At 42.3% G+C, this 10,617-nt stretch overlaps 1 protein-coding gene and 1 pseudogene across 2 annotated transcripts in view; both read right to left on the reverse strand.

The window, feature by feature from the left end:
* Positions 1 to 735: 735 nt before the first annotated feature.
* Positions 736 to 10,617, reverse strand: part of LOC117717614 (NF-kappa-B inhibitor zeta) — an 18,919-nt gene continuing 9,037 nt past the window's right edge. The window contains 22 exon segments of the mRNA XM_076942488.1: positions 736 to 2,110; positions 3,578 to 3,745; positions 4,088 to 4,198; positions 5,570 to 5,601; positions 5,604 to 5,634; positions 5,636 to 5,739; positions 6,016 to 6,045; positions 6,048 to 6,078; positions 6,271 to 6,389; positions 6,392 to 6,416; positions 6,788 to 6,892; positions 7,685 to 7,794; positions 7,797 to 7,847; positions 7,850 to 8,002; positions 8,005 to 8,109; positions 8,112 to 8,135; positions 8,138 to 8,213; positions 8,215 to 8,335; positions 8,337 to 8,512; positions 8,700 to 8,803; positions 8,930 to 8,960; positions 9,463 to 9,602. Coding sequence (XP_076798603.1) covers positions 2,057 to 2,110; positions 3,578 to 3,745; positions 4,088 to 4,198; positions 5,570 to 5,601; positions 5,604 to 5,634; positions 5,636 to 5,739; positions 6,016 to 6,045; positions 6,048 to 6,078; positions 6,271 to 6,389; positions 6,392 to 6,416; positions 6,788 to 6,892; positions 7,685 to 7,794; positions 7,797 to 7,847; positions 7,850 to 8,002; positions 8,005 to 8,109; positions 8,112 to 8,135; positions 8,138 to 8,213; positions 8,215 to 8,335; positions 8,337 to 8,512; positions 8,700 to 8,803; positions 8,930 to 8,960; positions 9,463 to 9,602 — 1,901 coding nt within the window. The 3' untranslated portion in view covers positions 736 to 2,056.
* The window catches only part of LOC117717949 (NF-kappa-B inhibitor zeta-like), a 6,786-nt pseudogene continuing 6,553 nt past the window's right edge, over positions 10,385 to 10,617 (reverse strand). Inside the window, exon 11 of the transcript XR_013103143.1 lies at positions 10,385 to 10,417. The product of XR_013103143.1 is annotated as an NF-kappa-B inhibitor zeta-like (transcript). The remainder of the gene's footprint in view (positions 10,418 to 10,617) is intronic.

The following is a 10,617-nucleotide window of genomic DNA, read 5'->3' on the forward strand; positions in this document are numbered from 1 at the left end:
CAGACTAGACCCTTCCCAAGACCCTGCAATTAGGGCAGAAATACAACTAGTTGGGAGGAATGGTTAGATATTCAAGTGAGAGACCACTGACACTCCTGCTGCCTCCTTCTGAGGGAAGGTCAACAGCCAGCTCAACTGTGACAAGCTTTAACCACAAATGGCCACAGCTGAACTTGTAAAGATGGTGACAGTTTGGCTTAGTCACTCCTGTACAGCATACACTCATGCACATTTGACAAGAACTCATGGCTTTCATCGGGTACTCGAGAACTCTTAAAAACCAGGACACATGTGCAGCAATTGTAATAACGGGAAAAGAGAAAACCCCACGTGGTACTGTTCTGAGATTGGCATCCCTCTCAGGATGACCTGGATAATGCCTACACTGTTTCCTGTGTCCACTGATCTGTTGGCCTTTTTATCACATAAACTTCTGAGTTTAATAAACAGGATTTACTACTAAACTTTGTATTTTCAAAACTTAAACGTCTCATGAATATAGCAAGCCACTTTTAGATGTTAAAAAGAGGCATATAACTTAAGGAAACCTCTCAAAACGAAAACAAATCCAAAAGTAAGTAACTTAAGGATATTAGTGTTTGTCATTAATATTTTTTTCTAGGCTGGGACTAGAGCCCAGTGGTTAAACAGCTTGACTAACATCCACAAGGCCTTAGAGTCAAATTTTAGTAGTAGAAAAAAACTACACGCACAAATAAGGCACTAGAAAACACATAAGACAACACAAGTTTATTAATGTTCATTTAAAACCATGCATGAGTTTTGTCAGTGTGTGTTTAGGGCTCATTCCACCTTAGAGATGCCAATAACTGTATTTAGCTTCTGTCCACAAAATACACTGACTTAAACAACATGATCAATCCAATCCAAAGGGCGTGTTTTAAAAAAAAGAACAGGAGTACTTAGCTACAAAAGGTAAGTTAGTACATTAAAAGGCATCATTTTCAGTGGGTACTATTTGTCACAAAGAATCAGTGTATAATCAAAGGAAATATATTCTTTCCAGTCATATCAAATGTAAGCAAAAGAATGTTATAAGAATTAGCATTATACTAAAAAGTAAAACATCTTCATGAATAGCATAAACATCCCAGCACATTATTACTACTTGGCAACAGAAAAACGAGAAACTATGCTTCAATGTTGAATTTTTGTAATTTCTATTAAGGAGAAACAGAAACTTCAACAGCATATGTAAATTACATAGAACGAAGAGGTGATTCATAAAAAAGTCTCTTCAAGAATATGCAAAAATCTACAAATGTGTCTGTTTCCAATGCAAAGGAGCCCACTGGCCACCGGAGCAACTTTGGGATGCACTTCCCCGTTTGCTTTATCTGCAGAAACTATAGTTGGACAGTGACACAATAAAAGTTGCCCTGAGGCTGCATAACCTTTAAAGTGGTGACAATTCACTAACTCTTTTCTACTTTATTGATTTACACATTTCAAATGTCCATGGTTATTAATTGAATATGTACAACATTTTAAAAGGTTAAAAATAACAATTATATACAGCTTCAACGATCACATCCTAACGAGAGGCCTCCCTCACCTAGAGTGAGAGCATAAACCACCAGGTCCTGCATCAGACCAAAGAAGCACTGACGGCACATCCAAATTTCTGTCCCCTTTCAAATGCTTTCATTTTTCATCTCCTGTTTCAAGCCCACCTAATTAGAACCTGGCAATCAGTACACGAGCCGTGCTTCATGCCACAAATCAAGTCTTTTCCCATGAGTCTTTTTCCTACCCAAAAGCTACTGTTTATTGAAGGCAATTTTACCATTCAGGATCAAATTCAGATATATAGATCCCAGATACCTGGGTATGAAATATGCAAATCTGCCAAGAAAATTAGATATCTGTCTTCTTTTCGTTTAATATAATCCACTATATAATAGTGAACTAAATGGGTTTGTTTCATAGAAACAACTTACATTTGCCAATACAAGGCAAATGGTCTATGTACAGATACATCAGGACTGCCTAACTGACAGTGAGTGTCGCTGAACCAGGCTCCATGCCAACGGAGCTAGTACGGTGGTGCTCGCTGCTGAATGGACTTCCCCTTCAGGATACGGCGGATCTGGAAGAGAAATGAATCGTGAGACATATTTCCAATGATCAAAATGGTACACGTCTTCCAGAATTTCGCTTCTCTCATTAACCCTCTGCAGCACCCCTAACTTGTAAGCACAGCCGAGTCAACTCGCCAGCCCCAAGTTTTAAAATGACAACTTTTGCAGCGGATTTCAAGTTTCTTGTAATGACTGTTGGGTGCAAGCATCGCCGTTAGAACTGAAAATCAGCAACCGAAATAGGTCTGTATTCCTCTGCTAATCTCTACCACTGGCACTGGTGAGAAGACCTATGTGTGGCAGTGACTGCTGTGGAGAAGTCTATCTCACTTATCTTGAAGCCAGCCTCCAGTAACAAGAACGCAAAGTCCCCATCACACACACACACACACACACACACACACACACACACACACACTTGGTACATCTCAATGACTTCCAGGTCAAAGTAGCGGCCAAAATATCCATGTGTTAAAGCAACTGTGTGTACCTCTACGGGTCCCAGGAAGGCCCCCACACTCATTTGGAGGGACTGACTTTTGTATTCCAATTGGACAAGCTGTAGTATCTGCCTTTCAGCCCACGACGGATAAGAAGCAATTAGAGGAAAAGATTGAGGTGGCTGCTGAGAGCTTTCTGAAAGGAAGCCTATCCAATGGCCACAGGCTACCAAGGAAGAGAGAAGCCCCTCTCCATGACAGCACACACAATACAGAAGGAAGAACGGCAGGGATGTCAGAACATTCAGGGACGAGCCTCATACCCCAGTAACGCCTCAGAGCACTGTGTGTGTGAGAGAGTACACCATGATGAAGCAGCAGATATTGGACTTGAGACAGCCATTTACTGGCTAAATCCTGCCTCCTGTCCTTTCTAAATACTAATTCTTCTCTCAGTTAAACTTTACAAAAAAGTTTTTGCAACTTTTAAATGATATACACGAAAACTGCCACAAACATCCTAAGAGCTCCCCCGGGCAAGTTACTAGACCATTTATTTTGGTTCTGGTAACAGCTTGGAATCAAAAAAAAAAAAAAAAAAAAAAGCTAACCTCCATAAATTAACTTAAGATTAATAGTATACACAATCATCTATCCAACGCTACTGAAAAAGATTCCCTCTGGAAAAAGATGTCCACCAAAAATAATATCTTAAAAGATTAAGTTCTTATGGAGAAAAGCTTACTCAATTCAACCCCCAACGATGAACTATAACCACACTCGATAAGAACAGGATAATTTAAAAATATTGTAGGTTCTTTTCCATCTCTTATGGAGGATCAGTTAGTAGACAGAATTATAAAAACTGATACTCACTAAGCATTTATTCACATGTACCTGAACTGCTTCAAACAGTCTATACTGAACAGCCTACCTGCGGAACATCAGCTGGCCTTTGCCCTCCACAACTTCCTTCCTCTTTGTATTTCAGACAGAAGGGCCTAAAGGACTTCCACTCCCTCCTGTGGCCCTCACCTGTTCTCCCACAGGGCCATCGGGGACCAAATGCACCGGCTGTTCATTCTCCAAGTTCCGAGTACTGGGATCGGCTCCCTTCCTCATCAACAGACGGACAGCGTCCAACTGTGTCACCCGATACTGCAGGCTGGCAGCAACATGGAGGGCGGTGTTTCCATTGTAAGCCTGAAAACAAAGCAACAGAACCGCGCATGCGTCAGAAAGAGGAAACGTCCAGGACTTGATCAAAGACGTGGTGATGGGAAGGTCATTCCGAAGCTGGCAGCGCTAAGGGTGTGTGTGTGTGTGTGTGTGTGTGTGTGTGTGTGTGTGTGTGTGTATCACACACACATATATATATATTGTGTATATACATATATATACACGATATATATTTTTTATTGGATATTTTATTTACATTTTAGATATAATCCCCTCCCCCCCAACTCCCTATCCCATCCCCCCTCCTCCTGCTTCTATAAGGATATGCCCCGACCCACCCACAATTTCCCCCACTCTGGGGTGTACCTTTGCATTCACGAAAGACAGGCAACTGGGCAACTCCAAAAAGAGGCGAATGAGTTCCAGATTTGCTTCTTCCGCTGCCAAATGCAGGGCTGTGCGGCCACTCTTTCTATCCTTGGGGAGGCAAGAAAGACAAAGACTGAAAATCCAGAACCCACGCCTCAGAACAGCAGACCTCAGTCTTCCAAACTGCCACCCTTGAATACACTTCCTCACTGCCTGCTGGCCCAACCCAACCAAAAGTTATTTTCATTGCTATTTCATAACTGCAACTGTGCTGCTGTTATGAATCATAACACAAATATCTGTTATGCAGTATATCTGATATGCAACCCCTGAGAAAGGGTGGTTTGGCCACCCCACCCCCAAAGGGGGTCATGACCTACAGTTTAAGAACAGCTGCTTTAGACATATGCTTTGGCCCTCCTCTCTCAACTGTCTAAAGCAGCTTTAGGGAGGACTTCAGATACTTGCTTCTTCAGTCTCCCTGAAGCCCGGGTTACATAGACTCCCGTATTCCTCTTGCATTCCCAACTAACTTTCCTACATGATTCTTATGACATTCCACCGCATATCTAGAGCAGCCATTTAAAATGTAGAAAATATAAAGCGTTACTTTCTTAATGTTCTAGCAAAGTTCACTGATTATATATTATGTTCCAGACTTGGCAGCCCACCATGTATGGCTACAGCAGAAGAAGGAGACAGCAAGCTCTACAGGGACCTGCGTGGGCATCTGTATCCCAACGTTGTTAACACAGTGTTTCAGGACACAAAAGGATAATCAGTAAATAATCCCCAGATTGAAAAAGAATATTTTCCAGTTTAAACAGGGGGCCAGAGAAATGGATCGGGGTAAGGGTTGCATGCTACCAGTCCTAAATAGCTGAGCTGAGTGCCATGATTCATAGCAGAAGCAGAGAACCATCTCCTGTGGGCTATCCTCTGACCTCCAGAGTACAGAACTCATAGTGGAAGGAGAGAGACATCTCCTGTGGGTTATCCTCGGATCTCCACATGGACCCATACACACTCACTCAGAAAACAAATTTTAAAAAAACTAATTATAAATTTTTTAAAAAAAAAAAATCAAAATTTAAAAGTCTAATTCCAGATCCCCCAATTAAAAAAAAAAAAAAAAAAAAAAAAAAAAAACACTCCAAAAAGCACCATCTTTATTGTCAGCACGTGAAAAACGGAAGCCAAAGTAACATCCATTCCAGCTTCATTTAAACAAAGATTAATTTATTTCATAGTTAAATGATCTGTTGTTTGGATAACCCACAGATTAAAAAAAAAAAATCAAGAAAGCGGATGAAAAGACCTTTTCAAAGGTAAGCTTCTGAAACTACACATATAAAGTCTCTCACTCCATCAATTTAAAATAAGAGGGGATGGAGTCGCAATCTGCGCTCGGAAGCCGGGCTCTGCCACGCCCACTTCCGTCCCCACCCCACCTCTCTGTCTACCCTGAATTTTATTTACCTTTGCCTCTACCGCTGCTCCCATCTGAATCGACACTTAATGGTGTCCACCAGGCTCTTAGGTCTTTAGTAAGAGGTCCTGCACTTCAGGAGAATGAGGCTGCTGATTCCTCTGCAGTCGTGGCCCCACCGCATTGTGAGCCACCACCGCACAATTGAGTGGGAGTCGGCCTAGGAATAAGGTGCAATGGAAGTCAGGCATCCCGTCGAGTCATTTGGTCCCTATAATTATCCTTAGGATGGGTTTTCCCCCTCGGTTCACTTAGAATGGTCCGCCAGGAACTTAGTAGGATAATCCCATAGCCTAGGCGGTTTAAACAACAATTTACCTGGAGCCAATTAGCTTTATTAATTTCTGTCTTGGTAGGACACTTAGTACTCTAAGAATTCATGGACCCCACGTTCCATGTGGTTCTTTCTTTAGCCAATAGAGTATCAGCCGCTTACCATCATAGTTCGTCGCCTCAAGATCCACAACTGATTGCTCCTCACTGCTCCCTTCTGGATTGCCTGCAAAGTTTTAAAATACACACTTGTTATCTTAAGGTAAGGCAGACAAATAGTATCTACTATTGGGCTAAGAGAGAAAGAAATCAACTCAAAGCATTATTTTAACAAGCAGCTACGTGAAATTTCTCATATATCCAAGCCCCATGTCTTTGGTGCTTATGAAAAATGGAAGACTGCTCTCTGGCCTCTTACCTGGAGCACCTGGGAGTGGCCCTTCTCCGCACAGACGTGCAGAGGTGTCCTTCCCCAGCAGTCCGTGGTGTTCACCTGGGCACCAAGGTTCACCAGATCTTGCACAATGAGATGCTGATGGCAGCTACGGCCACCTGAAAGGCACTCTGCGGGACATTAAGAGAAGATGTTTTTTACACCTGTAATGCTATCATAACAAGGAATATGAAACTAAACTGTGGCTGAGAGGAATGTCCACAGAAAGAAAATACCCCTGTTAAAAGCAACCAAACACAGCAAGACAAGGAAACTAAAATCAGCTTAGGTTGCCTAGGGTGTGGCTTAATTACGTGCAATCTTTGGCCAAACAACTACAAAGTTAACATTAATAACTTCAAGGTTAATGGTGGCAAAAAGTCATATCTCAAAGTTAATATTAACTGAAGTCTCTTGCTTTGAGGCCTTTAGACAATCTGCACGGAGGCTGGTTGCCACTCACTCCAGCACAAGCCCATCTTAGCCAAGGTAGTACCCTCACCTGTCCGTTGTGCTCCTTAACGTCCAACATGTGAAGAGCGTTCATCTTTCTTGCAAGAACATAGGAGAGTGCTCGTCTCCCTTGGGCAACAGCAATAGGAGAAACCTGGGAAGAAGCAAGGGAAAGAGAGGAATTGTTTCTGACTTCATTAGGTTGATCAGAGAAAACTTCTCTCCCTTCGCCCTATTTTGAAACATTGATACACTCAAAATGAAAACATCACAGAGAAGGAGATTTTGGCTTTTCTGACATGTTGGTAGTCTACCTGAACTACAACAGAATAAGGATAAGAGAATGATGGAATACTAGGCTGAGCATTTAAAACCTATTTTTTTTAATACTGATAAAAACTCTCTGACAGAAAATTATTTTATGTGGTCAAGAAATAGAAGCATGTATGAGTACTGTATTTACATAATTTTTTCTTTCTCTCCTTCCTCCAGTCTTTCCAACCCCCAATACTGTTCAAATACATCTTATTTAATTATTGTTCATATATGTATGTATATATGTATACATGTATAAGTATGTATGTACATACAAATACTGATAAATAAAGTGTTTTGGGGGAAAAAAAAGAAATAGAAGCATGGAGATTTTAAGTAACTTACCCAAAGCTACAAAGACATTAATTAGTATAGAACAGGATCTAGCCTACTGGTTAACTCCTTATTGATACCTAGTCATGATCTAACTGTTTCTGCTCTAAATATAGAATCTACATAGTCTTCAAAGCAGGTTACTCACAGAAAAGTACATATTTTTAATTTAAGACAAAAAAAATTTAATTTAAAACAAAAAAAGGTGATTTCTTTCAAGGAAAAAAAAAAAGATAAAAGGGACATCCTTTCTTAAAATTTGTATTGTCATCATGCCAATCGATCAGGTTCAAGTGTGAAAGTACGTGGAGATAAAAAGATACTCACTGTCGCCATCTCCATCCCTAGCGAGAAACTGGTCTTGGGGAATATTGGCCAATTTGCTCTCTTCTTGCTCTACCTGCCACTGAAAAATGACTCCCTAGCTGTTGTGGTGCTCATCGGGCTTCCCATGATGCTCGGAGTGACAGGGGAGTGCCTAACGTGTGCGAGCCAGTGTCCTGCACCCCGACAGCCTCACAGGTGTTGCTTGGCATCAGGCTGAAGTTCTGCAGCTGAGTCTCATTTTGTGGTGGAACGCTGGGTGAAGCCTGAACGGGAACAGCAATATTCTCAGATTCCCTTGGCCAGTCAGGAGAGACACAAAACTTTGGCTCGTGCAGAACTGCGAATCGTGATTATCGAAGAGGTTGGAATCATACTTGGGAGACTGAGACATTCGGAATAAGGACTAAACTGCAGAGCTGGGGGTGGGGATAATTCTGTTGATGTTGCTGGTGCTGCTGCGGTGGCAGCGGCGGCTGCTGCATGTTCTGTGTCTGTGGCGAAATACTGGTACATAGACACCTGGTCCATCATTTGTGGAGAGCCACTGACTTGGAATGGCTGGTATTTCTGAGGTGGAGAGAAGGCCTGGCCTCCATGGAAATCCTGGCATGGTCTCGTGGGGAGTTCTGGGAACCACAGGGCTCATCCAGCTAACCTGGACAGTGTTTAGTGAAACTGGGTTGCACTCATTCTTGATGTTTATAATATTCTGAAGCAGAGCAGCACTGCTATCCAGTTTGGATTCACTGTGGCGAACATCTTCCATGCTCTCCCCAGGTGTAGGTGTTTGTGGTGATGTCTGGAAAGGAAGAAGCAGCAGCTCTCATCATTACTTCCTTTAAAAGAATTCCAGGAGCTAGAGGGTAGATCAGTACATGACTAGGCTTCAATCCCAAGGAGCAAAAATGTTTTTTGTTTTTTAAATAGCAACAATATCCCAGAAATAGTTCCACAGAGAATTCAGAGGAAAACAGGGAGATGCTTACCACAAAGTGAGTAGGCAACAGAGCTGGCCGTTTGCAAACCGGTCCATCGGACAGAGCATCAGGTCCCTTTCTTTTCCCCACTGCAGATACTGTACTCTTCAGATCTGTTCCCAGAGAAAGAATACGCACTCTGTCATCATTCCAACCTGACACATTCCATCTATCTCCCCAGGACTCATGTTACTCTAAAAGGACCAGTAAGATTATGAACAAATAGATGGAGCTCTTACCTGTCAGCGGCTCAACGTTCACACTCTGTGTCTGCAAGGGAAAGGTTCCAATTTAGTACATACAAAATGGTTTCTCACTTGGTGAAGAGCTGTCTCTCCCACCCTCTACAGTACACCATAAGCCTCCGGGAAAATAAATCCTGACAGAACGGCTACCTCCATTCTTCAGTCCTCCCCCTCCCCACCTGTTTTCACTTCTAGCCTATTCAATCCTGGTCAGGATGAACTAAGTAAGACCATCGATTATGTCTCTCTAATCAGAATGTTCTCTTTGTACTGAAGCCTATGAATCCCTTGTCCTCAAACTGCTTTCTTTTGTTTGCTCATTAAATTTCTCATACACACTGACACTGAGCCAAGGGCAAGGAGCACAGCAGTACAGCATACCACATACAGATATACTATCTCCTGTCCTAGGAACTTGGTCATCTATGAAAAACTGCAAGTGACTTACTGGACCTAGGTTAGCAAACAACAAAAACCTTGACAGACTAGTCTCCCGCCCACTCAAAACAAAGAACAGATGCCACCACCTTAAACTCATCCACAGGTTGGCCAGAAGTCTTCTGTTTGTTACTTCGGATGTGCAGAAGGAGCTCTTTCACCGAGTTCTTCACTCGAACACCTTGAAAGGGGCCTCTCTGCTGCCTGCCAACCCCCATATGGGGCTCAACTGTTCAGAAGAAAAGGGAAAAGTCTCAATTCCATCTCTTCACAGACATGAATCCCAACAGCCGCCGAAGACTGCAGCCTGACACATAAAGTCCTCGAGCGGCAGATTGCAAAGCCTTTCCAACATCCTTAGGTCAGTGGGTTCCCATTCTCAGTATCCAGTACTTCACAAGGGCTCTCTGCTGACTGACCCTCCAACCAGGCACCCCAAGGAATTAGAGCACCATCAAATGTGGTCCGAGGATCCTTGGGCCAGGGAATAAAGCCTCTCTGTCTCTCAGTACTATTACTCATGAAATAGGATCAGAGGTTTTTGCCAAGATTGTACACTTATATATAATTATTCTTGACTTTGAGAGATCCTGGAGCAGAGTATAAATGAGGCATTTGTAGTTTTAAAACAAGGTCTTTTATGTTCATATAGAAATTATAAAGTACCTTTATGCCATCCGCCTAACAAGGAACAAACTTCCTCTACAGATCTCAAGGCACCAAAGCCAAACAATCAAAAAAGCCAGCAAGAGGGACTTAAGATTTCTTAGTATTTCCTTAATTAATCTGTGCCGAGAAGGTTGCTTAAATTCACTTAACACATTTCCACATACACACACAGGAGGATTCCCCCTCACCTACTGCTCTTAGAATTACGTACACGGGGGTTCTAAGTAAAAAGGAAACAGGCGTGTTCACCTTAAAAACTTCAGAAGGCAGTTTTTAGCATTTACTATGAATACAGGATTCCACGCCTGGCCACAACTATGTAACGAGCTCTTGTACATGAATTCAAGAAACACGTTTGGAAGATAAATCGGAAAACTATAAAATGGAGAACAAGCATAATTGGCTATCCGTGCCACAAGTGTGACACAGAGGCAGCGATGGGTGCAAATAAAATAATCAAACAGCCTTTCAGATTTAAGTTCAGGGATTTCCACACACATCCAAATGGGCAGAATCCAACAGCACTCCCTGGAGAGACAAGAGTTAAAACTTCCAAGGCCACGTCATAGGGAGAA

The sequence above is a fragment of the Arvicanthis niloticus genome, chromosome 12 (genome assembly GCF_011762505.2).
Source record: "Arvicanthis niloticus isolate mArvNil1 chromosome 12, mArvNil1.pat.X, whole genome shotgun sequence".
Lineage (NCBI taxonomy): Eukaryota > Metazoa > Chordata > Mammalia > Rodentia > Muridae > Arvicanthis > Arvicanthis niloticus.